This window comes from Mirounga angustirostris, unplaced genomic scaffold (genome assembly GCF_029215605.1).
Source record: "Mirounga angustirostris isolate CCGP_5_RB_7025 unplaced genomic scaffold, mMirAng1.0.hap1 SCAF_5, whole genome shotgun sequence".
Taxonomy (NCBI): domain Eukaryota; kingdom Metazoa; phylum Chordata; class Mammalia; order Carnivora; family Phocidae; genus Mirounga; species Mirounga angustirostris.
In genome coordinates this window covers 149582944-149610650 of record NW_026991713.1, presented here as the reverse complement: position 1 = coordinate 149610650, position 27707 = coordinate 149582944, and the positions used below count along the sequence as shown (strand labels likewise).

The 27707-nt window shown below is 52.1% G+C and overlaps 1 protein-coding gene across 1 annotated transcript in view; it reads right to left on the bottom strand.

Moving 5' to 3' along the window:
- SNX29 (sorting nexin 29) overlaps positions 1-27707 on the bottom strand; it is a 517029-nt gene that overhangs the window by 49064 nt on the left and 440258 nt on the right. The window contains exon 20 of the mRNA XM_045874993.3: positions 7420-7559. Coding sequence (XP_045730949.2) covers positions 7420-7559 — 140 coding nt within the window. The remainder of the gene's footprint in view (positions 1-7419; positions 7560-27707) is intronic.

The window sequence follows — 27707 nt, the reverse complement described above, 5'->3', positions numbered from 1 at the left end:
TATACCTACTGCAACATTCCCGACAACACTGTTGGAGGAAGAAAAGTCTGGAAACCTCTGAAATGTTCCAAGAGAGCAAGGGCGGAATAAATTATCAAACAGGCCCTGCAGTGGATACTATGTGGCTTTCGCCAGGAATGAGCCAGCTTTAGTCAATGAAAAAGGCAAACTACAGAACACTGCGTAGAATCTGGCTCCGACTTACGTAAGTATTAGCAATTTGTACAAGATTACAAAAGCAGCTTGATGCTGATCACGGGAGGGAGGGGTGGTCCGCATAATACTCAGTCGAGTGACGTTTACTTCTTAATCTCTTATCTTTCTGTAGCTTTTCTTTTTTTTTTTTTAATATCTTAAGTTTATCACTTCCTCCAAAACGTCTGCTCCCCAGACTCTCCTTCCCCCGTGCTTCCTTTCTGCTGGTAAAAATAGTTCCACAAGTACATGCTTACTATGCGCCAGGCGCTGTTCTAAGGGCCTGACACATGCGCGCTCATGGCGCCCTCAGGCACCCCCCACGAGGTGGAGCTACGAATACCTCCATTGTACAGATGAAGACACTGAGGCCCGGGAGAGCTTGTGACTTGCTCAAGACCACACAGCCCATCAGTGGCAGAGCTGGGATACAAACCGGGCAGTGTGACACATGATGAGACACGCTGCAAGCTCCTATTGAATGAACGAATGAAAGACATGTGGCCTGGTAATATCATGCCCCATACATGCCCCCGAGGCCAGGTCCATATCTTAGTCATCTGTATAATACCCCTGCCAACCTCTCTGCTAGTCCAGGGGCCTATACAGAGGAAGGCACTCAATAAACGTGTGTTGACTTGAATACAGAGATGGTCTACACGGAGTAGACTTGGGGCATCTCTCCATCTGCCTGGCCTGGCAGGATGCTGAGCATGTCATCCAGGACTCTCATACCTGACAGCCCATCCTCAAACACACCGGGGTCCATTCACTCCTCACCTGCCCTTCTCATCACCTTGGCCAAGACACCAACTCTTCCCACCCAGACCCTATGAAAACCTCGCCACCTACCCCTCTCCAATTTTATTCTCTCTCCCGCATCTAGAGTGAAATTTTAAAAATGCAAACCAGGTCATTATCGCACCCCTGCTCTAAACCCTTCAGTGGCTTCCCAACTCACTGAGAATAAAGCTCAAAGTCACTGTTCGGGCCTCCAAGGCCCCATACGGTCTGGCTCTATTGAGCTCTCCAGCCTCATTCCCTTGCTCTCTCTGTTCTGGCCACTCTGGCCTTAATCTGCCCCAGGGCCTTTGTACTTCCCTCTAACTGCACACCCTTCCCCCAGAAATTTGTAAGATCTTCCCTCAGAGAGGCCCCTGAGGTCCTGATCATCTGATGGAAAACGTCACTGTGTAAATCTAAGTTCTGACTCTGCATTAACTGTCTTCAAAGACCTTATTACTTGACAGCCTATATGTCTGTTTTTCAACTCCCTTACTCCATAAAAGCAGAGGTGTTTTCTTTTTTTTAATCTTTTTTTCTGTTTTGCTCTCTGCTAATAACCCCAGTGCTTGCTGAGTACTTAGTAGGTGCTCTGTTTCAGTGACCATATGAAAATGTTTGCTGAATGCAGGCTCCTTCGACAGGGACATTCCATGTGTCCACCCAGCAGAGTGTCTGTTCTGGAGGTGTTCCAGAGTCCCCCATTTTCTCTGGAACTCATTAAAGCTGTACCATCCTCTTCCTCCTCCCTTTTCTGCTTCCTCTGTGAACCTGACCTCGCCCCATTCCCCACCAAGCAGAAAGAGATGGCAGAGGTGGAACACGATTACTGCGTGGTGGGATACCTGGGGGACACGGAGGTTACCTGAGTATCAGAGAAGAGGAGCTGGTGCCCCTGTCACTTTCAAACGGAGGGACTCATTCCCGTCCCCTGGGGCCAGCACCCTGGGATGAGCACTTCCTTCACATCCCTTGGCAGGAGCCCTGGAAGGAGCCTGGCTGGGCTGGAGGGGATCAGATGGCACTGAACCATCGCCTCTCCAGGAGAGCAACAGGGCAGCAGGTCCCCCAGGGCAGAGGCCCCTGGCAATGAGCTCCCAAGCGATGGGGTGCTTTCCTGGGGGAGAGGCCTGACCCCTACAGAAGGGCACTGCAACTTGGACCCAGGCTGACCTCTCCCACTCCCTGAAGATCCAGAGCTCAGCTGCTGCACCTGGTTTCCCCAGGGCAGGCCCTAAGTCACTGGAGCGGGAGATCCCCAGTAGGGGAAGGAGGGACGGAGAGGCTGGCCTTAGGAATAATTCAGATGGACTGTGGGCAAATCACTTACATTTTCTGGGCCTCCAGTTTTTCACTTGTAGGGATAGATGGACGTATGGCTGCATGAAGAGACAAATAGAGAAATGTCCATGGGGATTTTATGAGGATTCTCTCCTCCTCTTTCTCGTGAGTCTCATGATTAGCAGCCATCACAGAGCGGACACTGTGCGGGTTCTCTCACGTGCCCTCACTGAATAGCCCAACAGGTCAGCGGCCCTGGTACGACTCTTCCTGTTTTACCCTTTAGGACATAAGACACAGAGGTCAAATCCTTGCCCAAGGTCGCCATCCTCCGTGGTAGAGCTGAGGACTATCACGGACTCCAAACTCCCTGCCCTTTCTATTTGGCTACCAGGGATCTCAAATTCCTCTGCCTTTTAGGGCCCAGTAGCTGATGTAAATCAGCGAAGCCAGCTCAAGGGAGATGCAAGACTAGGTATTTGGGAAGGTGCCAAACTGGGGCATGCTCAACTTGCAAAGTCAAAGCTCTCAACCGGAGACCCAGGGTCTCCCTGGTGGCGCAGGACTGGGGCATTTCCTCCCTGAGCTAAACCCCTGCTCAATGGGAGAACATAGCAGCTCGAAGCTCAGCAAGAAATACATCCAACAGCGTTAGGAGTGTAAACAGCAGCAGATGTGGGGCGGGGGGGCAAACACTGACCACATTTTCTGCTGAAAATTCAGTTGGGAATTTGTGCTGTGACCTACATGACCCCAGCCTCCGCCCCCAGCAAATTTTCCTGTCCCCTTCAGGAACAGCAGAACATGACATATTTCCCAAGGATGAATTACTCTGCAGAAAACATTTTAATAATGTGCTTAATGACAGCACAACAAATCATTTAAGCCTTCACCAATTTGTGGTCCAGTTCCGCGGAATGAATTCTTGGATTCCAAGCCTCCCTCATTAACAGGCTTTCAAAAGAGCACCTGACATCCCCCCCAGTGTCTGGGGTAACATCTGCCACACACCACGTCTTGGCGCCCACCCTTCCCTGGAATGCCGGGAGGACGCAAACAACATGGGGCCCCGAAGGAGGTGGCTATTGGGGGCCGCTCTTCATCTGCCCACCATTCTGGGGGCAGACTCTGGTCTCCACCTGATACACAGAGTTCAAAATGGAAAAGAAATGGCCTGCTTTCTACCGTCCTGCTTTCTAATTCAGACTGTCGCTGGCATGGCAAGGAAGACAACGGGAGGCGGAGAGATTTGGAGAGCGAATTCAGCTGATTCTTCGACTCTCAAATTTGGGCAGATGGCAGAATACTTGGAAGTCATGATGCCCCTTGCAGAACACAGTGAAATCCGGACACATTAAAGTGAAAAAACAACACAGAAACGTACATGCAAAAGCCGGTCCTGTTGGATACTGGACTCTAGGCTGCACAAGCTTGAAGGTTTTAAGGAAGACTGATGAAGGAAAATGAGCAAATTCTACCCACTTGCTTCGATTCCCCTGCCCACCTTCCCTCTCCCACCCAAGATGGAACAGGACCAGCTTTAGAAGTTCACCAGCGGACCAGCCTCGTAGAACACGCGTGGGAGCAGAGTGTGAGGGGAATGAATTGTGAGTAACAGAGAGTCTGGTCCCCCATCCCGCCTAGATGGAGCAGTGGGTAAGAGGCAGGACTGCAAACTCAAGCCTCTAGTGGGGGCCAGGCAGGTAACGCAAGTGAATGTACAAGAAAAACAGCCAGGGAAGGCCTGCTTGGAGTCCAGAAGACTATGGGAGCAGGCGGTCTCAGCGAGGGCAGGCCAGCACTGTTCCACTGCAGCCAAGGGAGGCTGAGGGGAAGGGGCCGAGGTGGGGATTCATCCGCCCCTGCTGCCCTAACACACAGTGATTTCTCACTGTTCTGGAGGCTAAAAGTCTAAGACCAAAGGGTGGGCAAATTGGGTTCCAGGTGAAGGTTCTCTTCCTGGCTTGTAGATGGCTGCCTTTCACTATGTCCTCTCATGGGGGGAGGGGGGAGAGAGAGAACTCTAGTGCCTCTTCCCCTCTTCTTATAAGGGCACTAACCCCATCATGTCACCCTTATAACTTCCTCTAAACCTAATGACCTCTTTAAAGCCCTACTTTCAAATACGATCAGATTGGGGTTAGGGTTTCAACATAGGAATTTTGGGAGGACACAAGTGTTCAGCCCATAATAGGACATGACCAATTCTGATACCTGATTTTCTTTTTTTGACACCATCTATTTGTCTGTTTGTCTATTTGACACCATCTAATAGACAACACAAGCCCACTGTACTGGTCAAATGAAACAGGTCAGAGGGGCCGGCTCAATCCACAGGCTGCAGGTTTGTCCCGAAACATGGGATATGGCGCCAAATAGCCCGGGCTCCCCATGTGCTGGCTGGGTAACCCTGGGGTCAGCAGGTAACCTCTCTGGGCCTTACTCTCCTCAGCACTTTTTTTTTTTTAAAGATTTTATTTATTTATTTGAGAGAGAGAGAATGAGAGACAGAGAGCATGAGAGGGAGGAAGGTCAGAGGGAGAAGGAGACTCCCTGCTGAGCAGGGAGCCCGATGCGGGACTCGATCCCGGGACTCCAGGATCATGACCTGAGCCGAAGGCAGTCACTTAACCAACTGAGCCACCCAGGCGCCCTCTCCTCAGCACTTTTGAGGGGAAGCTTATCCAATTGCCATGTTACTGGCAAGTTTATAAGGTTCCTAATAGGTTCGGGCACATAAGCTTGCCAGGACACTGGCAAGTTTATAAGGTTCCTAATAGGTTCGGGCATATATAAGAACCTAATAGGTTCTCAGGAAGACTGGATGAGATCAAGCAGGGGAAACACTCAGCCAGTGCCTATAGTAAGTGCTCAATAAATGGAACGAGGCAGGCGACACCATCCTTACACAAGTTCACTTCTGTTAGTAGCTAAAAGAGGTTTTAGAATCCTAAATTGGCATTTGAAAGAGCTGAGGAAATCTGCCAAGATTTATAAGAATAATTCTGCTTTGTGGGGTTTATTTCCTTAGACAAGAGAGTTGTTTTAACTAGAAATTTCTTAGGGTGAGCTCTCGAGCACAAGGCCAGGCACACTGTTTTCTGCAGGCACACACAAAGAGGAAATTACCATATGGAGATTCACCCGCATGGGCGCATTTGGCCAACGTTCATCTTCCATTGCCCCAAAATGAACCAATCTGCAAGCTCTGACCTGGAATCCCAACTCACTCAAAAAAGACAGAGGACAGGGCAGCGTAATGTGGACTGCGAGGAAAGCCAGAGGGGAAAAGTGGCTTAATCCCAACTGGAGTCTAGATTAGGGTTTACTCAGAAGTCTGGTGTCAATACTGTGTCATCTGCCACAGTCTCTTACTGAAATTCTTTGTATTTTTTAAAGCCCGTGACATCAAACCCTATGTTCTCTGTGCTAATTAGGCACAAAAGGTTTCTCCCGCAGCTCTGATGAATGGCAACCGGCACGGCCGAGCTCACCCCACACACTGAGATGCTCAGTGAACGTACAATTTCCACCATCCCGCAGGCTGATGTTTGGTAAACACTCAGCCAGAGACGCTGGGGCTGCCCATACCCGGCAGGAAGGACACCAGCTTGCTGTTATCAGTCGTTCCTCCTTCTCAGATTCGGGCAGGCAGCCTTGCTTTGCCTCAGGGTCTTAGGACCGACTCTCTAACTCGGTTTTCATCAGAAAATTTCGCCCAAACTCACAGGACTCAGGGACAGGTTAATTTCCCCAGCCAGGGGGCTGCCTTTAGAAGAATGGGAATTCCCCTTGTGAGCTATTACAGCGCTTTCAAAACAGGGAAGCCAAGGCCCCAGCATCACAAGTAAATGAGAGAAAAATGTAGTTTCCCATCTGGTGCATCCAGGAAAAAAGGTGCCTTTTACCTGAGGCAGAATACAGGCTTTGTCTTCTCACAAAAGCCCTGATACAATGAGAAAAACATAAGCAAGCTGCAAGCAGTAAGAGGGGCAGTCAGGCCAGTGTCTGTCTGGTTGGAAGTTCAACCCGGAAATGCTGGGAAGTGTGACCCAAAGGCGCCCCTATGGACACAGGCAGAGTAAGCTTCTGGTCTGAAGTTAGAGCATCACTGGTAATGAGGACAGGCCCCCAAGCCCTTACATGCCGTTTTCGAGAGGTAGACTACAAAGCAAGTCTTATTTACCCTGAGCCATCACACAGACCCAGACCAGTGCTTCTCAACTATCGAATCCCAATGTCGTTTTTGGGGATCCACAGGTTTGCCATATGGGGTTTTCCATCTCGTGTCCATATGATGCTAATACTCTAGAAATGATATGATTATGTTCTATAGCATCTGAAGGCTCAGTAAAAACCAAAGTCTGCTCCATCACCTCAGTCCCAATTCCAGGGTATAGATGGGTCAGGCTAGTAACAGACTTAACAGCACAGAGCGGACTCATCAGTGATCAAGTAGTGACACCAAGTGATGACCACCTGCCCCGAGGTGCCACACAGACACTCCCCAGTAATGGGATCAGAGAAGAGGGGGCAGGGAGGCAGCACGGAGACACAGGGGCACCACGCGGGGCAAGCAAAAAGCACGTGCTGCGTACCATTGTGAGCAAAGCCTCAGTGTCAGAAAAACAGCGACATCCACTGTGTTGACAATTCTGAATGGTAATGATTTTGTAAGTGCTTGACACGTCAACCAACGGCTTTCGTTTTCACTTTTATGACATATAAGAACAAGAAATTTATACCTAATTTTAAGTTAGGTCACACTTAAATTATTTTCATATTAATACGACTTAAGTCAGTAGCAGTGGCAGTCTGAGAATGTTTCCTTGCGTCCATTAGCCACTGAGGCAACAGTGACGGACCGATTTGGTTCTGGAACATTCTGTGAGCTGCAGAGAAAATTAACCTCTCCTTTGATCAGAAAGTAGGAAGTACAAACCGCAAAGGCCTGCATTTAGTTGCAAACCTCAGCTCAACCATGCTCATCTGCAGACTCGCGGTCTCGAAGCCCTTTCCGAGGTCTGCAGCATCCCAGCTCATGGCTCCGGGAACACCTGGGCCCCAGCGCGGCGAGGACACACACACACTTCACTGGCCAACCTCGGGGGAGGGGAAGGACGAAGTGCTGGGCGGAGGGCCCACGGGAACCGTACTTACACAAAGAAGGGCATCAGCTGCACGAGGGTCTCCTTCTTGGGGCTGGCAGCGAACTCGGGGGCCACCTGGATGACCTTGTTCATGACGCTGCGCAGGTAATTCTGGAGCTGCTTCCTCCGCTCCTCCACAAACTTGGCATCCTGAAAAAACACACACAGGGATGCTCAGGCGTGTTCTCTTTGCCCATCCAAAAACTGCCCATAGAAGACACAGCAATCCATCACACCAGACAGACAGCTAGTGGACTGAGTAACTGCCACATGCAAATGGCATCTAGGCTTTACGTGGGCCATCCCACTGAAGAACAGGGAAGACGCTCATGATACTCCTACTAAGAGAGGCACAGCGGGTCCCTACAACCACCCACGGTGTGTTCCCATGAATGAATGAAGTCTTACAGCTGTGGCCATTATGTATGCAGCACCTACAAGGAGCCAAGTATGCTGATGGGGACTGAACCAAGAGCCCAGTGCTCACGCTGTGTCACTGGGGGAGGTCACAGGCCCGTGTGGGACACTCCAACAGACCCAGGGACCACACAGGCCAAAGTAATTATTCATCCCACTAAAGGCTGCCTTCTGGAGACCACGCTTAATTTGCCAACATGGGAATTTTCCAAAATATGAATCAGTCACCGCTATTTAAGAAAGGTTTTATTGATAAACAAATTGCACCTCCTCTTAAAACACGAGGCTACGTGGCAGCAGAGGGCCCCCCAGGCTGTGGCTGGGCAGCAGGGCTCCTGTGGCAGGCCCGGGCCCCCAGGTCCATGCAGTCTCTCCAGCCCTCTGCGCTCCAGGGCTCTGTGCTCCTGACCCTCCTCACTCCCACCCCCCACTCCACCCCCGTGTCTGCCTGGCCCTCGGTGGCAGTGCCGGCCTCACACGTGTGTGCCTGCAGGGCACTAGAACTCGGACCTGTGTGATGATCAGCCATCCCTGGGTCTATATCCTTAATAATTTTGAAATAAGGGGCCCCACTGATTTTGGAGCCTTCCCTACTCATTCACATTTGCACTGGGGGCCCTGGCTTACCACCAAGACACCCTGGCCAGCACGGGGGCAGGGCAGGAAACTCTGAGAGCCACATGGGGTGAGCAAAGGAAGAGGAGAGAAAGGACAGGAGGAGGACTGGGGTCATGCATCCTCACGAGAGCATGAGAGGAGACGTACTCTGACTCATGTCACATGACAGATGAAGAAGTGGCAGCGCCAAGAGGGTCTGGGTCGCATGTGCATGAATGAGGTCCCAGAGATGGAGCACAGAGCCGTCCCTGGGAGGGGTTTGGCAACAGTCTGCTGAACACGGCTGAGCTCAGAGGCCCTCAAGAACCTGCCCAGAACCTGCCCTGATCTCAGGATTAGAGTCCCCACAAAGCCAAGGCCCTGAGCACGGCAGGGAGATTCTTTAAGTGTTGCCCGATTTCGCAAACAAAATTACAGGATGCTGGGTGATAGCTGAATTTCAGATAAACAATGCATAATTTCTCAGTATTCATAACTCAATATTCAATAATTCATGACTCAATAATTTCTCAGTATTCAACTACGTACCACACAACATTGGGACATACTTGAACTAAGAAATTATTCATCGTTTATCTGAAATTCAAATTTCACCGGGCATCCTCTGTTTGCTCTGGCAGCCCTCCTGGAGCACCAGGACGGAGGAAGGGTTATGGAGCTGCGGCTGCTGCCAAGCCCGCCCCCTCCCCCCGCCCGGCCCTTTCCGGGTCCCAGCAAGGTCTTGCCCAGAGCCACCCCTGCGGCTGTCTCAGCGCGACCCTCCTCCGGAGGGTGAGAGCACTGAACGCGGCCGACCTGGGCGGGGCAGGGGGGTAGGGGGTGCTTGGGTCCCCGCTGCCTGGAGGGGGCGTGCTGGGCGGGGAGAGCAGCAGGTCCTGGGTCCCCTGCTAGAGCCGGCCGCTCTGTGGTCCTGCATCACTGTGCAGTGAGAAGCTCCTCCCTGGGAAGGCTGTTAACATGCCAGGTGAGCGCCGCATGGAGCTCATGAGGCCTGAGTGCTCAGCAGCACAAAAGCCCACAAGGCCCGCCTGAGAGCCCGTGGCGGGACAACAAAGGAGCCCATCAGCCCCAGGGGAGCTGGCAGAGGTCTCCCCCTTTCTGCAGCAGGGAGAGTCAGCATGCCCTTAGAGCAACACGCAGAGACGGCAGACGGCTCCTCACGCTGCCTGCAGGGTTCGGATCCCAGGGAGGCGAGGACACGCAAAAGGGAAGGGGGAGGATGCCGCCCAGGGGTCGAAAACACCCGTTTTGACTTGTCTCAGAGCCTCCTCTCGCCCAGGTCCCGGGGGCTCCAGTGACGTGGCAGAAAGGTTATCACCCTGGAAGAATCCCAAATCCCTGCATGTACTCATTCCTCCAGATGGCCGGTGCCTGGAAACCCAGGCAGCCCCTGAGAAGACCCCACATGGCAGCAATCTCACTTTGACAAGTGGGCAATTTTTACCCGAGCGATTCAGAATAAGCAAAGGTATTTGTGGAATCTTTATTCATGCTCTTTGCTCAGCGCGTTTCTTGCCTCGCATGCTTACAACCCGTCTGAGGCTGGAAACAGAAGCTGAGAACGGGCAAGGAACATGCCCGAGAGCTCAGAATCGGGAGGCAGATGAGCAGGGTCCCGGGTCTTCAACCCGTACAGAGTCGGAGCCGCCCTCCATGCAGAAGACATTCTTCAACTTATCAGAAGAAAAAGCTACGAGCCTTCCACAGCATAGGCCTCCCCAAACCAGGATTCAGTTCAGAGAAATTCCACTCGGGGGTCAGCACCAGCAGAAGCTGCTGACCATATGAAGAGAAGAAAGCCGTGTGTCACCTTGGTGCCCAGCGGCCAACCTCTGCCCAGGACATCGCTTCCCTCGGGTCTCAGTCTGATCTGGAGGTGCCGACACCCCGAGTCCCCAGAGAGATCACAGTGGGGCAGGGAAGATCTCAGAACTCTTTGTGGAAGACTGCATTTTTTCCTCTGTTTGTCATTTCATTTTTACTTTTATTATGGAAATTTCAAAATATGGCAAAAAGCAGAGCAAATCATACCAGGAATCCCCATAACCCTTTACCTAATAAAGTCATAGCCCTTTTCTGTATTTGCTTCATCATTGTTACCTTTTTGCTGAGGCCTTTTACAGTAAATTATAGTCATCGTGACATCTCACCACGGGGGGCTTTGGCATGTCTTCCTAAAACATGAAGAACGCTTTCCTATTTAACCACAATACCATTAGCACCTCTAACAAAATGAATGCTGATTTGCTGGTGTTAGCTCATACGCAGGCCGCGTTTAAACATTTCCGTTTTCAAATGTGTCTATTGCTTCTCCAATTTTTAAAAAAGGGGCTGTCATCCATCCCAGAAGGAAGCCGGTGACTCCAGTAGGCTGAACGCCATCACTGTCCAAAACAGACTCCCCCTCGGGGATCCGCTGGGTTCTGACCCTACTGGTGAAGAAGACTCTACTTTTTCCACCACAAGCTGCTGGTGGCTTGTATGGCCTAAAAATATTAAAAACAGGATATTTCTGCAAAATCCAGATTCCTGGCCTCCCTTGAAAACTGAGCAATCTTGCTCTCATTAGCTGGAGGCACAATGCCACCACCCCTCCCAGTCTGCCCCGCCTTGGTCCGATCCCCTGCCTGGCCTCTTGGGCCCCTATAAAATCAGCCAAGAGACCACACTGTGGGATGATCGCACCCGATGACGTTCCCTCAGGCAGGCAGAGCGACCTGTGTTGCCATTTACCAGCTCCACCATCAGGTGGCTAAACCAGGGGGCAGCCTCAGGCTTCTCATCCGTAAAATGGGGATAAGGATGGAGCCTACCTCATTCGTGATAACCTAGGCTAAGCCCCTGGTAACGAACATCATCTGCCAGGCTGCGACAGATGATGATTCATAGATGTTCCGCCAGGATTTTTCCCTCAAGGCATTTCTATGTGGACAGGGGGGATAACAGGCAGGCAGATGGTGGATGTCGAGGCAGGGGTAAGTGCTATGAAGCGGTGATTCACGGGTGCTCAGGGAAACTCGAAGAAGTTTGCAAGAGGAATGGAGAGAGGGTTTTAGTCAGAGGAAGTCACTCCTGAAAATACTGCTTTAGCATCTCTTGGAGAAAAGACACGTCAGTCAGAGGGTCAAGGTGGGTCCCCTCAGGTGGGGAACAGACCTACTAAGGAGAGGGAAGAGCAAATGCAAAGCACAAAGGCCCCGTAGCTGGGCTCAGCCATGTGAGCGAGAGCAGACGAGTGGCAGCTGGGGTGGACCATGTACAGCCTCGGAGACCATCGGAGAAGGAAACAGGTCGGAGGAAGGAGGTAGGAGACCTGTGATCTCACAGGCATTTAGGAAGACCGCTCTGGGGGACAGGCTGCCTTCGACAGAGAGCTCTTTCAAAAGTCTGTCACGACACTGTCCTAGCTCAGAATTGTTCAATGGCTCCCTGTGAACTCTATCCACCTACCAGCAAGCATGTCTAAACCGTCAGCACGGCTCACAGGGAGCTGCACAACGTGGCCACAGCCAACCTCACTTCACGTCTCCCTGATGCCCCTTTAGCACCCACCCAATACTGTCAACATATCTGACCCCCCCGCCCCCACTCTCTCCCCGTGTCACACACACTCTCTCGGTGCCTTCTAGCCTTTCCAGAGCTGTTCCCTTGGCCTGGAATACCTCGCAATTTTGGTGTCTGCTCTTGGGCCACCACCTCCAAGAAGCCCTCCAGGACACACTAGCTAATATTGCTCTGTTCTCTCTTCTTCGTGGTCCTCACGGCTGCCTGGAATGGTCTTGCTGACTCATCATGTGCCTTTTGCTCCCCCACTCCCCTCGTCGATCATAAGTCCCAGGGAGGCAGGTCCATTATGTGTCTTGTTCCCCCCGTATCACCAGAGCCTAACACAGTGCCTGGAGATCATGAGAAGCCTCATAAACTCTTACTGCAAGAACAAATAAACACAGGGGATGAATTCAGGGGAGGAAAGGCAGGCCACCAGGCAGAACGGTTTGAAGGCTGTGGCCAAGTCCAAGGAGAGCGGACAAAGACCCCTGTGGGGAGTGGGATGGAGGAAAGGAGGCTGGCCTCCACAAGGCTTTGGCCAGCAAGCTGAAGACAGGTAATAACTGCATAAGGACAGGGAGTTGGTCCTTCGGAGTGGGGCGCTCGGGAGGAGATCGGTGTCCTGTCGGAGCCTGCCCCACAGGGTTGGGTCAGCGCTCAAAGGGCCATGAGGTATTTCTGAGTTCACTGTTGGGCTCCGGGGCTGCAGCCTAAATGTGGCGCAAGAAGTGGCCACAGTGGATGGAAGCTTAGCTCACGGAACCTGCCAGACTCGTCCGGGGGCTGCTTGTGAGCCCTCATGGCCGTAGCCCATGGCCCTGCTGTCATTTCTGTGATATTCCTATCACAAGGCTACTCTTACTCAGCGTCTAGAGCCATTAATAGTCCTGGGGGTCAGTCCTGCTGCAGAAAACAACACTCAGGGCTCTCTGGATGGGAGTATTTTCTTCCCTCCAGAAAAGGGTCATTTTGTTTTGAGCCTCAAGAAAATAAAGGCGCCATGACGTTAAGAATGGCAACTGTCAAGGGGCGCCTGGGTGGCCCAGTCGGCTGAGCATCCGACTAGTGATTTCAAGCTCAGGTCATGATCTTGGGGTCAGGAGATTGAGCCGGGCTCAGCGTTCAGCGGGGTGTCTGCTTGTCCCTCTCCCTCTGCTCCCCTCCCTGCTCCCTCTTGCTCTCTCTTCAAATAAATAAAAATCTTAAAAAAAAAAAAAAAAAAAAGAACAGCAATTTTAAGAAGAATGGAATATGTAAACCAGGCCATGAGCCATGCTTTCTAGAACAAATGCTTGGCCCCCGACCCCCCATGTTCTGACACCGTCTCCCCGGGGCCGCCCTTCCTGTGAGCTGCCTGCCGGTATGCAGAGGTGACTCTGTAATCCCGAGTTCCTTCTCATTCTCATCTAAGGACATCATGGTGTTTTATAAAATAAATTAGAGGTCTGGCTTCAGGAGCGGCGAGCGGCTCAGGCCCTGTCTAGGGACGGCTACTCCAGGGTCTGCTGACCTGACACACTGTCCCTGGCTGGAGAATTCTAGAACACTGATTAGACTCCCAGGGAGCCCAGCAGGAGGATCCTCTGGCTACAAGATCCCCTCCCATGCCCAATTCTGAGCAGACTGGAACAAGGGAACAAGGGAGACAAACTTCCCAGCACCCTTGTGAGGTGGGAGCCATGGGCCAGGCCTGGCAGATGCCACATGAGCCAACCACGTCCAGGCCTTGCCAGAAGAAGGTGAGGACCCTGTGACCCTCCCCTCTCCCTTCTCTTCCCTTCCTCTGGGACTATGGAGGTCGTAGGGGGAGATGGCAGAGCCACTCACCAGGAAGCCATCCCCCCTGCACTGGGTGTGAGCTGAATGAGAACTCAACCTCGTTGCCGACAGCCAGAGACTTCCAGATTTGCACCACGCGCTGTCAGAGGTCCTCCTGCTAATTCTGCGGATTCCCACGGGGCACGTTCCCTAGAGATTTGCTGCACGCCTGCCTATGTCCAAGGCAGCATGCTTTGAATGTACCCCTGGTTAACAAATGTGGCCCCTGCCCTTGAGAAGCTTCCAGGCTGGTAGGGGAAGCGGACAAGAAGCAGGTACACGAATATATCACGGGAAGCGCTGTGGGAGAGCTGGGTATGGGATGGACAGGAGGAAGGCAGACAGACTGGCCAGGGTTGAGGGGGGAAGGAAGGCCCCTGGGAGGGGGTACCTTCAAAGGTGAGACCAGAGGAGAGAGAGGAGGGCAGATCTAGAGGAAGGGGGATCAGTGGGGAGGCCACTTGGGTCACCCAGGCAAGAGGCTCAGGTGGTGTGGGCCAGGCTGCCAACCTGGGAAGGGAAGCAAACGCACTCAAGTTCTCGGTCAGACGTGCCGAAGGGTTGGAATCATTCACTTACTCATTCAATGATCCAGTCACTCCCTGGTTCATTCATTCATTCAACAGACATCGCTCAGGGCCTATTGTGAGCCAGGCACTGTGAATACAAAGGGAGAGCAGGCCTGGGTCCTGACTTCACAGAGCTTCCAGCTGGCTGGAAGAGGTAGGCAAGGCAGTGAGCACTGCACCCGTGACAAAGGTGTGCGCGGGGTCTGCTGTGGGGCACGGGGGCTTCCCCAGGGGCTGGCACTCTTCACGTGCAGGGAGCAGCTCCTCCTCGGGCACGAGGCTGAGCACACCTCGGCACGGTTTCACTGCGTTCTCAGAAGCCCACTGAGATAGGCACTTTCGAGAAAGGCCGTGGAGGCAGAGGCTGAAGCACCAGGGCCCACACGCTCACAACGACGGAGCCCGCTCCCTGGGCCAGTGCCCGTATCTGGCTGCCCCGAGACAGAGGGAGAGAGACGTGCTGGTCAGGGAATGGCCGATTTGTGCCAAGGGCCACAGTGGAGAAGACCCGGAGGCAGGAGCAGAGCAGGGGCAGCAGGAGGGGCAGACCTGGGAGGTCACCTTTGAGAACGTGGACTCTGCCCTCGGGGCAATGGGTATTTTTAAGCAGGACAGTAACAATCAGCTATTCCTTCCATAAGACAGAGAAGTTCTGACTCCGGTGTGCAAGAGCTCTGTTCGGTCCCTCTCACTCTGCTTTGTCTCGGAGTACTGACAACCAGGATGGGTCAGCTGCGAGGTGCGGACGCAGCTGATCTCAACCGCAGGCCCGGGCCCACCCTCCTGGGACATGGGGACAGGCGGCACCGTACGCATGCTGCAAACCGGTGAGCTCCGTGAGCCCGCCCTGCTACAGGCATGATGCCCGAGCACTTGTTTCCAGGGAGACTGTTATATAATCGCTAATTGGGAAGCCAGAAGAGAAAATTCCCACAATTGCTGCTTCCAACACTCTCCACAGAGGCATCTGAGAGCAATGAATTGTCGGGCATGATGGACCCTCGCACCGCTTCCCAAACACCACTGAGCCCCTTGTATAAGCTTCTGATGGGGTAATTTTGGCAAAGCTGCACAAGGCATCTTCTCTTGATTAACTCAGGGAAATAATAAAGGTGCAAACTTAGAGGAGGAAACTGTGCTTCTAATCTTCACACCCAGAAAAGGCTCCAAGCGGCCATGAGGGGGTCCCGAGGTTCACACCAGGGCTGGACAGCTGGGTGAGTGACTGGCTTGTTTAAACAAGTCTCCTTTAACAAGCTTTTCTCCTGGGTGCTCACCAGCTGGAATGCACCAGATGTGAAGCGAAGAGGGGAAGGAGAAGGCTTTATCTGGAGAGTTTGGGGAGGGGAGGGAGAGGAAAGCTGGGATGTGTCTCTAAAGCGCCCTTAGTGAGAATTTCATGCCCTAAGTCTCTACAGACACCCCCGAATTCAGGAGCCAAAGTCACTGCCCCTCTGAAGGGACAAGGGAAACAAAGCCCTCCTCATGACTTCACCCCGGCGGCTCTACCTGTCACCTTTCACCAAGCATGTAGTCGGTCACCAACTGGGAAAGACAGAGCAAGCCAGGAGGCAGGCGTGACCTTTCAGGGGTCACGGTCTCCCTCTCTGACATTACGGAGCCCACAGGATCGTATATGTTACATGTGTCGCTCACGCATCCAAGGAGCCAGCAGGCACTAGGGTACAGAGTCCCTTCACCATCCGCATTCCCTGGATGCCAGGCTGTACCCGGGCCTGTGGGGAGCAGGTGCCAGAGGAGGGCACCACGAGGGCTGCCCCCGAGGGTTCCATGTAGAAGCCCTCCATTCTTCTAACAACATTTCCAGGAGGCTGATGGGCCAGGTATTGTGCTAGGGGCCCAAGACTGATGACAAGTCATGGCAGCTCTCGGTCCAGGGGTGGATGACAGGCAGGCACATCAACAAAACTCTGGGGCAGAACAAGAGAAGAGCTTCTAGTGTGAAGTGGCTCTCCCTTCCGGCCGGGCCGGTGTGTGAGAGCATTAGCAGGAGGCACGACGGGCTTTGGTCCAGGGTGGAGGGGGGGTGGTGAGTAGGATGTCCACAGATGGTGGCGGGGGAAGGCACTGGGATGGAGGGCCTGGGGACGGTGAGCAGCGCTGAGGGAGCTGGACAGAGGGGTGGACAGACTGCTTCTATCTCTGAGCCTTTGCACTTGCTCCAGATACCTGCATGACTCACGTCACTCACTGTCTCCCCATCTCGGCCCGATGTCCCTTCTGCTCCAATAGGAGACCTTCCGGTCCACTCTGCCACCCTCCTTACCCCTTTATTTTTTTGCAGTGATGACCATATATGTCCCCAGTGCCTGGTGACAGTACCTGGCATTCAGCAGGTGCTTGCTAAGTGTTTACCGACTAAACAGACACTGCTGAACATTGGATCTGCGTGTGCAGTTCCCTCTATGGTCCCTTCTGCTCCTCTACTTCACAGTGAGGGAAACTGAGGCACAGGGAAGCTAAGGAGTTTGCCTGAGCTCACAGAGCTAGTAAGTGAGCAGTCTGGAAGTGGCATCGAGGCCCATCTCCCGGCTCACTCTACAGCCCACACCCCAACCACTTAGCTGGGGTTTCAGAGTCCTTGTGAAAATGCAGATCTAGGGCGCCTGGGTGGCTCAGTCGGTTAAGCGACTGCCTTCGGCTCAGGTCATGATCCTGGAGTCCCGGGATCGAGTCCCGCATCGGGCTCCCTACTCGGCGGGGAGTCTGCTTCTCCCTCTGACCCTCCTCCCTCTCATGCTCTCTGTCTCTCATTCTCTCTCTCAAATAAATAAATAAAATCTTTATTAAAAAAAAAAAAAGAAAGAAAATGCAGATCTACTCCTGGAAGAGTAACGTGTTATCAACTCTCCGGCAATGGCCATTCCCGAGAGCTGGCCCCTAGGTTACCCAGAGGAACAGGGTCCTAGGGCCCTGGTGGGGACGTCGCAGGATGCAAACTGTATCCACACGTAGAGGTATCCCTGGCTACTATCATAGGTTTCTGGGCTGCCTTTTGGGTAAGCTCTGGTCTACCTTTTCTCCAGCCTGCACTTTTGAATGGATTTGTTTTGCAGACCCAGCTGGTTCTCAGACAAGACCCCTCCTTCCCACCCCCCATCCCCATGCACATCCCTGGGAAAGCCAGGCCCCTTCAGAGCCCCAGTTCTCTCACTTGCAAGGGGAGTGGGCAGGTCCAAGCGTCCCTTAGCTTCCTAACCGGTTGGACACGTTAGGACCCCTGCTTTAGCGAGGCTGTAGCTCCTTTCATGCCAAGTGTCAAGACTGATTAAAGAAAAAAGCGACTTCTCTAAGTCACCTCACCCCACGTTACTCTCCCCAGTTGACAGGGCTCCTCCACAGCACAGCAGACAACGTACACCCAGCCACAAACGGAGGCGACTCAGCTCGTGTGTGAAGGAAACTTGCGTAACGATTGGTAGCCCCCAAAATCAATATGGCGAAGACCTGAAGAATCCTGCATTCCTGAGGGTCTTTCAATAGTTCCGACCTCTGTAGCAGGGGCCGCCCTTGGAGATGAAAAGGCACAAACTCGTCAATCAGTCCATTACCTCCTTTGAACCTTAGATCTGCCAGTGCCTTTTCATTATTTGGCTTATTTTAGTATTTGGGCCCAGGAGTCCCTTCTGTACCTCGCATCCGTCCCACATTGTTCTTACCAGCTTACAGGGAGATCGGACCCTGCTGCTGTTGCCTGGGGAAGGGAGGAAGTGGAAGGCCGAGGGACAGCAGCAGGGAGCCCAGGGTCATCAGCCGGTGGAGCCTAGGGGGAGCACCAGGCCCGCGCTCAGTCCTCACAGGCCGGTGGCAAGGTGGGGTCATCGCCATCATCATCACCCCTTACCCAGACAAGGAAACTGAGGCCAGAGATGTCACTCGCCAAGCCCGAAGGCAACAACTGGAAAGCAGTGATGCTGGGATCTGGACCTGGGTTTCAGAGGCAGGGAGCTGGACCCATGTGCAGCTGGGAGCTCGAAGAGACTGCCGAGCCCCATGGCAAAGGTGGGGACTGAGGACCTACAGGGTTATTTCCTTTCCCAAAACCATGTAAAACGTGGAGGGCCAGAATTTAAAATCTGGCCTCTCAGACCCAAACCGTACCCCTGTCTTTGCACTAAATTGCTAAACTGCCCTAAACTGCCTCCCCCTATGTTGCATAGAACTTGCACGTGGGGAAGGCAAAGGAAACAAGGAACTCTGCCTATCTAACAGGTAACAGGAATTCCCAAGAAACTACAAACATGCGCACAGCAGATGCACACAGAACACCAGCAAGAATAATCATCACAGCTAACATCTCAGGGCTTAACTATGTGCCACTCTGGAATAAGGTCTTTGTACCCGTTATCTGGTCTGCCCTCCAAATGAACTTCTGAGGTAGGGTCTATCATGTGCCCATCTCAAATGAGGCATCAGAGGTGCGGGGGTGGGGGAGGAGGGGTCGTGCCCAAGCTCCTGGACCCAGTGAATTACACGGCTGGGATTCGAACCAGGTCCTCTGACCCCATCAACAATGTATGCTGCCACCCCCATGGCAAGGCCAAGGGGCTTCAGACAGCCCGACGGCCGCCCCCACCACACTAAGTCAGGACTTCCCACACAACGCACGGGCAGATTCAGGACCCTGTTGGCAGCCCAAGGCTGGGTTCTGGCAGAAATGGGGTGAGGTATCGCCTGTGATGGAAGGAAAGAGATGGCCAAAGAGGACTTCTCGGACCGGACCGATCCTGTCCATGCTTCGTTCATGGGAAAGGCCACAGGCTTGGTCCTCCCCTGGGTCCTCCTCTGGGTCCCCGAGACCCTCCTTCTCTGCTCACACGGCTGAGGGGGGCTGTGGTGAGCCCCAAAGCGGACGAGACCTTACTCTAAACCAAGAAGCAGATCAGACCCCCGGGGCTGGGCAGCTCAAGGGCGAGTACAGCAGGTGCAGTGAGGAGGCTGTTGGTCAGCACTCACATGCCATCAGTGGGCGACACCAAGCGACAGAACAGCCAACAAACCCCGACCCCCACCTGCAGGGAGGCGTACCTGCGCCAGACCGTCACTGCAAATTCCGGAAAGAAAGCCAACTCTCTCTTTCAGAAAAGCAACAGAAAACCCACCCAGGCCCAAGCTACATCTACATTCTCCTCCCAGAGGTTTCTCACAGCAACAGTAACAACAGTAATTCTGTCACCCCTTCCTGTGAGCTTACTATGTGCCAAGCCCTGCCTGAAGCCTCTACTTGCATTATCTTACTCCGCCCCTGTAAGGGCTTTATGAACCAGGCCCTCATACCCCTATTTGGCAGATCAGAAAACGGAGGCTCAAGACGGGAAGTGCCTTCTCTACGGGGACCGCTGGTGGGGGACGGAGCTGGGCTTCACAGCCACCTGTGTCTGAGTTCAGCTCATAAGCACGATGCCATCCCTACCTGTCAGGATCAATGTATTCACAACCGCAAGAGACCTACAGCTTTGCTAAAAACAGAAATACAAAACCAACGAGTCCCACAGTTCACACCGAGGGAACCAAATAGCATCATTCCCAACACTCCCCGCCTTGCCCCTGGCACAGTGAGAAGTATCTGGGACTGGATAAACTCTCATGGGTGGGAGGGTGGACTGCGCACAGAGGCTTCACCGCCATGTCTTCTGCTCAAGACAGGTCGGAATGGTGGCCCGCCCCACCCCCCAGCATCTGCTAGGCCCTCTGTGGTGCCGGGTGCAGGCTGGGCCCCCGGCAGGACCCAGATGAGCTCTGGTGGGCAAGCAGCAGGCTCTACTGCGGCGAAAGCCCACTGGTCTCTGTTACTGACTCTGTAGCCAAGGGAAACTGCAAGCCCAACAGCTGGGGATTGGGGGGAAGGCCAGTTCACGAATTTAACGGGAAGAACTCAGAGGGGAAAGAAGGGCATTGCCCACCCACAAAAATGTCTCTTTTACAAACTTCAGGGCCTCTGGAGCCACGGCGAACACTAGCCACTGGAGGGCAGCGTGGACAGGCCGACTGGGAAGGGGCACCACTCCTCTAATCCTGGAAGCTTGCCTTGTGCCAAAGCAGGCACATCGCCCAGATTTTTAAGTGAAATCTCAGATTTTAAAATGCTGAAAGATAATTGTAAAAGGAAAGAGCAGGCCACACAAAGGTACCAATGTGAGAAGTATGATCTCATCAGATGCTCCTTAACTTAGAGCACGCTCCTCAAATTCACAGCAGCCAGCCTGAAGCCTTGGCAAGGGACATGATGTATCCACAAGAGTCCCTCAGAGGCGGGCTCAACTCCAACTGCTGCTTAGCTGAAGGATCGGGAACGAGTCTCTAGCTGCCTCTGGACCTCAGCGTCTTCAGCTGCACACTGCAGATATTAAGAATGGCAGACTCAGAAGATTATTGTGTGACCAAATGAAATAATGCCTGTAAAGCAAAAACTGGGGCTGCTCTCAGGACACAGTGGACACTCAATACACAATGAATTTCCTCTTTAGAACGGAGCACACTTCAGCTTCCCTCTGCCTATAAAAGGGTTATGTTTTTGAGCAATCTGGCAATATTTGGTCAAATTATATATAGTGGACTACACAACCAAGCAATTCCATTCTGAGCGTCTATCCCAGAGAAATGCTCATGCAGGATCATAAGGGTCACAGAGAGGGAAATTCATCGCTACAAGGTTTTGGAGTCAGGAGCCACTTGGGGGCACCTCTGGGCGAGAGGAAGAGTGAGATGTGGTGGATGCACACCCGAAATTACAATCACCAGTTACAGAGGCAAAGCACAGGTGGACACGGCCCCATGAATGGAGCTGCAACGGGACGCCGAGTATGCAAAGTACAGGAACGGAGACTAGAGCCCAGCACCGTGTAAGTAAATACAAAATACACACAGTGACGCAACACAGTCTAGAAGGAAACAAACATATTTGCAGCTCCAGCCAAACCCAGGAGCAGCTGCCCATGGCATGCAGGGGGGACGGGAGCCGGACAGCATAGGAGATGAGCAACACAGGGCTGGAGGCTTCAGGGCGACCAATGGGGGCAGTTTATCGGGGCCGAAGAAGAGCGCAAACCTGCTGTTTTTGTACCTGAGGCCCAAGGACGGAACACAGGGGAGCAGCAGTATTTTCTTGTCTGCCCCTGTCTACTGCCAGGACCTCCCTCCATCAGACCCAAAGACCCAAGCAGGACCATTTGGGTCCACAAGTGCTCTGCCCTGAAGAAGCTCCAAGTCCAGAAACTTCAGACACGGAGATGGAGCTATAACATTGCAACCAGAAATTCAGAGCGCTCTCCTGTATTTGATGTTCCAGTCTTCCCTTCCCACGGGAAGTACCACCGCCCCCCCCGGGGCCCCACTCCTCCATGCAACCCCGTGGCTGTGCCGGCCCTGGGCTGGCCTGGTGATGGCGGGGCTGACAGACGGCACGCACACAGCCGTTCCCTCAGGAGCAGCAAGCGCGTGCCCTCTCCACGCCCTGGATCGTGTCACGGTCTGTTGCACATGTGATGGCCACATGGGCTCTGGTTTAGAGTCTCAAAGGTTTTAACAGCGGCGGCAGTGGCATTATGCGGAGCCATCTCTGTCTTAATTGTAGCCTTTATGATAGGATCCCTTCTTCACCGCTAGTGGCCACAGGCTGCAACGGCTGGATGGGCAAAGGGAGGCATTGAAGGCAAAATCTCTCAATTCTCAAATCAGTTGGCAGCTAATTCAAATGCTTGAATGTCATGGAGCAGACCAAAGAAAATCTATCTGCAGGCCATCCAAAAACAGCAGAAAAAAATCAATAGGTCATCAAAAACAGATCTCTGCAAGACTGGCTCTCCCCCCTACCCCCGCCCCCCACCCCCTGGTCAGAGTCCATCAAGCTGGGCTCATGCAAGGGGGCAGTTCCAGGCTTCTGCATGCCCAGTGCCTTTCTACACATACACTCCAGAAATACCCCGGAAACCCTGGGAGGGGGTGGGGCCCAGCTCGACCACCAGAACAGGGCTGGGGCTCTAACAGGTCACCACTTCCCACGACTCCAACCCTTGACTCTAAGCATTACACACTCAACAGCAAGCACACCCACATGAGGCTAAGTGTTCAGAATACGGCATTTCACTTAACCCTCAAAAACACACTTCTCAGCCAGGGGGTGGATCTGCCTTCTACAGGTAAGGCTGCTGAGACACAGAGATATGAGGTAACTTGTCCGTGCTCAAGCGAGAATGGTCCATCCAACTTCCAGGCCCGGCCACTCTGCCGTCCCACACTGTCCCCTTGTTTATACAGGAGAAGTTGACAACCATTCCATTCAACTCAGAAAGCCTCTGCAGTGTGCCTGATACCATGCTGGGCACTGGAGGGACGAGAGAGGACAGGAGGCCTACCTTTTAGGACATCTGAGTTTTGTTTTTTGGATTTTTTTAAAGATTTTATTTATTTATTTGACAGAGAGAGACAGAGAGAGAGAGGGAACACAAGCAGGGGGAGAGGGAGAGGGAGAAGCAGGCTTCCCGCTGAGCAGGGAGCCCGATGTGGGGCTTGATCCCAGGACCCTGGGACCATGACCTGAGCCGAAGGCAGACGCTTAACCGGCTGAGCCACCCAGGTGCCCCAGGACATCCGAGTTTAATGCAAGCCTGAACTGTTTATCCGCACTGCTTCTGATATCAACAGTGTAGGGTTTTTTTTCCCACACCGACAACCAATTCTCTAACTTTCCAGACACAACCTGGTAGTCCAGGTTGTCTAACGATATCACAATATCAAAACACCAAATGGATAAGACAAAGCAAGAAGGATAAAGGAGTTATTCTCACGTTTTACTCGGGAGCTTTATTTACCCTGGACAAGGACCCTGGAGTTTTTGTGTAGGAAAAAGAAAGTAAGAATAAAATCAGACTCAAATAGGGATCCAATCTAGCTAGAGCCAAGACATGCCCCAGCTGGGGGTCTCAGCTGCTTTATCTGTAAGCGAGTGGCAGCTGACTTCATGCATCTATTCAACCCACAGGGTGCGCCAAGCATGCACTAGGAGCTGGGATCCACAATGGTGCAGGAGACTACAGCACAGGAAGCTGGCACTTCCAACACAGCCGTAAGCTCCACTCCATTCCCAGTCAGCTCTGCAGTGAGGTTGGGGTCAGAGGACCACTCTGGCCAACGGGCCCCAAGCAGAAGTGGTGCAGACGAGCTGGCCGGCCACAGTTCAGGGCCGGTGTGTCTCTCCTGTCTCTCTCTGCAGGCCCTGCTGCAGAGACCTGGGAGCAGGGCAGTCCAGCAAATCACAGCAAATCACTCCCTTCCTCTTGCTTCTCTCAAAGCTCCTCCACAAAGTGCTCCCCCACCCCGCCCGCCGACCCTGGCCCCAAATGACCCGCTGATGGCAAGACAGCTACTGCCAACCCCACTGCACAGGTGGGGCCCCTGAAGCACAGACGTGCCTGGTAGCCAAGTTTGAACGCAGGTTCCTGGACCTCATCCCTCAGAACCAAAGGGACTTCTGACCTCATGTTGTTCTGGGGTTTTCAAAGGAGGTTCCTGCAAGGGCGCCTGCTGGCTCAGTCGGTTGAGCATGTGACTCTTGATCTTGGGGTTGGGAGTTTGAGCCCCACGTTAGGTGTAGAGATTACTTTTTAAGAAATCATTTCAAATGATGTTCCTGCAGAATTCCCTGGAAGTGTCTTGGGTGGGGGCTCCATCCAGGACATAACAGGAGGGGCTAATTCAACAAAGCAGCTCCCCTTTGTCCGTTTCAAGCACTGCAGATGGTAACCGTGATGACAGCAGTGGTGGCCGTTTACTCAGAACCTACTTGGCGCTAGGCTGAGTGTGGTGGGCACTATAACTAAACCCATTTTACAGATGAGGAAATTGAGGTACAGAGATGAAAAACTTGCCCAAGGTCAAACATCCTTTGGACAATGGGGCCTCAAGTCAAACCCTGGCCCCGCTGACTTTAGAATCCATATATCCAACCATGCTCTCTGGTCCCATGGAGGTGCCACTGCCAAAATTAAGTTAAAATAAATCCAACTGTGATGCCCACCCTAGTCTTACAGAGGAAGAACCGAAAGCCCAGCATGGTTATGCCTTCCAATCCCCAGCCTGGAATTCCTTCCGCCAGATCACATGGAACACACCTCAGTTGCTGAGTCAGCTGATGTCCAAGGAGCCATTCTACAAAAAGAGCTCTTATTTCTAGTCAGCAAGTGAGTAGGTGATGCAAAAAAAAAAAAGTAAAAAAATTCAAGCTATTTGATGAAAATAGGCAAACCTCAAACGTGGGCCCAGTGACATTCCCAGTCTACTCATGGCAGCATGGGAAGGCACCTTGTGGGCATGCGGCAGAGACACCAGCAGGCTGACACCCACATGCATGCTCCCCTCCCAGGGGGCAGACGTGCTCCTGGACAGCAGCGTCCGCCCAAAGGTTCGGTTTCCCAGACCCTCCTGCATCTAGGTGAGGCTACAGGACTCATTCTATCCAGTCAAATTTAGGATGTGATGCTGCATTTCTGGGCTGAGGCATTTCCGAAGTGGATGTGTCTCTTCCATCCGCTCTCCTTCCCTCTCTCCCCTTGGTAAACAGTGTTCCAAGGCCCCAGGGCCAAATCCGGCCCGACAACATCGTCGGCCCGTTTTTTGTGGATTAAGTTTTATTGGAACTCAGCCACACCCATGTGTTTCCGGGTCATCTGGCTGCTTTCATGGGCAACAACAGAATGAGGTAGTTGCCACGGAGACCGTATGGTCTGTAAAGCCAGAAATATTTACTATCAGGTCCTTTACATAAAACATTCGCTGACCTCTGCCCTAAGGGATGGTGAAAGCTCAGGACATAAAGAGCTTTGGTCCACATGTAAGCCACTTACCGATCACAAATGTCAGACGACTACATCAACAAGGAACACACTCAAAGTCTGGGGTGTAAATTTGTTGCAGCAGCTAGCTCTACCCCAACTAACACGTGTGGAGAAATGGATGAGGGAGACTCCATTCTGCACTGGTCACTGGTTGTCCAGACCTGGGACAACGGGGCCGAATATCAGCTACTCTGCATGGTCAAGCTGCTTCTTCTCTGACTGCAAATGGCAGCTGACATTTACTGAGGGCTTGCTGTGTGCCCAGCACTGTGCTAACCGCTGTGATTTGCTGGTAAAGAGAATGAGCGGGGGAGTCAGACCACCCGGGTTTGGAGCCCGGCTCTACCCCTTCCTGGAGCTGTGGCCTTGGAAAAGTTACTTCATCTTCCAGTCGCTACAAGAGGGATCACAATGGTGGGTGCGGGGCTGGCAGAGAGCAGGCACTCAGCCTGGGTCACCGTTCCCATTGCTGTTACCACTTTGCCAGGTCATTTCGTTCTCAGCATCACCTGTGGGCTTCGGACAGTCAAAATCTCCACTGGTGGAGAAGCACATGAGACACGGTATTGGCTTCTCCATGGCTTTGTCAGAAGAATGCAAAACTGAAGATGCCAAGGAGGAGACATGTGCTGCGTTAAGAAGCCCCAGGACAGGCACCTGAGGAATGGGGTTCCAGCGAAGGCGGTGGGTTGGTTGGGAGGGGGTGTGGTCAGTCCAGGTCATCTAGGCAGGGAGATCCCACTTCCCCAGCTAAGTCTTCTCTACCTCCATTCACTGACCAGACCTGATGTTCCCAAACCTGCCTTGCCTGAAATCCCTCACATGCTGCCTTTGGTAAATATAAGATTCCACAATCTCACTTCTGTATCCTAAGATGCTTACAGACCTCAGGGATTTCTTCTTATCTCTTCTTTTGTGGGGTAACCAAGTGTATAAGAGCCTTTTAAACCTTGGCTCTACTGCCTCTACATCCCTTTAGATGCCTTTACTGAAGCCTTGATTTTAAGGTATTAAGACAGACAATTTCTTCTTTCTTATTTTTGCCTGCCCAGCAGCCATCCCCTCTATGCCACTGTTAAGAGCACTATAATAATCCCTTCAAAAATCTCCCATTCCCCATTTTCAGTCCATATAGTTGGGGAGAGGCTACCCCCTGCAGCTGTAGAAGCAGACACGAGTCAGGTCCCCTACTGGAATGTTCCATCTCCCTGGCCAAAGAGAGTGGCTCAAGAATGGGCATATGAGCCAAGGAAGCACAAAACTCGTACACTAAAAACCACAAAATATTGTTGAGAGAATTAAAGATGACCTAAATACATGGAAAAACATCCCATGTTCATAAGCGTGAAGGCATTATAAAAATAACAATATTCCTGAAATTGATCTACAGATTCAATGTAATGCCTTAACAAAATCTCAGTTGCTGGTGGGGTTGTTGTTGTTGTTGTTGTTGTTTTAACATAATTTACAAGCTTATCCTAAAACTCATATGGAAATTTAAGGGACCCAGAGCAGCCAAACTAACCTTGAGTAGAGAACCAAGGTGGAAGACTCACTTCCTAATTCCCAAACCTACCACAAAAGCTACAGTAACTAAGACAGAATGGCACTGGCCTAAGGATAGATTTAGATCACTGGGAAATAACTTCAAGTCCAGAAACAGGCTCTCACATTGATGGACAACTGATTTTCCACCAGGATGCCAAGTCAATTCAATGGGGGAAAAAACAACAAACAGTGCCGGGACTACTGGATATTCATGTGTACAAAGGGAAGGTGGATCTCTTCCTTCATAACATACAGAAAAATTACCTCCAAATGAGTCCCAGAACTCAATCTAAGCACTGAAACTGTAAAACTGTTAGAAGAAAATAGGAATAAATTTCAGCAACCCCGCATTAGGCAAAGCTTTCTTGCATACAGCATCAGAAAACTTAAGGAACCAAAGAAAAAATATGTACAATGGACTTTATCAATGTTAAAAACTCAGGCTCTACAAAGGACATCATCATGAAAGTGAAAAGACAATGCAGGGAATGAGAAAAAATATTTGTTAATCATTTATCTGATAAGGGACTTGTGTTGTATCCAGAACATATTAAAAACAAACGATTACAAGGGTGCCTGGGTGGCTCAGATGGTTGAGCGTCTGCCTACGGCTCAGGTCATGATCCCAGGGTCCTGGGATCGAGTCCCACATCGGGCTCCCCGCTCAGCAGGGAGCCTGCTTCTCCCTCTGACCCTATCCCCTCTCATGCTGTTTCTCTCTCGCTCGCTCTCTAAAAAATAAAATCTTTAAAAACAAACAAACAAACAAAAAAAAAACAAACGATTACAGCTCAACAATAGAAAGACAACCCAATTTTAAAATGGACAAAGGATCTGAATCAACACATGAAAAGATGTTCAATCAGCATCGTTTGTCATTAGGGAAACAAAAATGAAAACCACCATGTGACACCACTTCACACCCA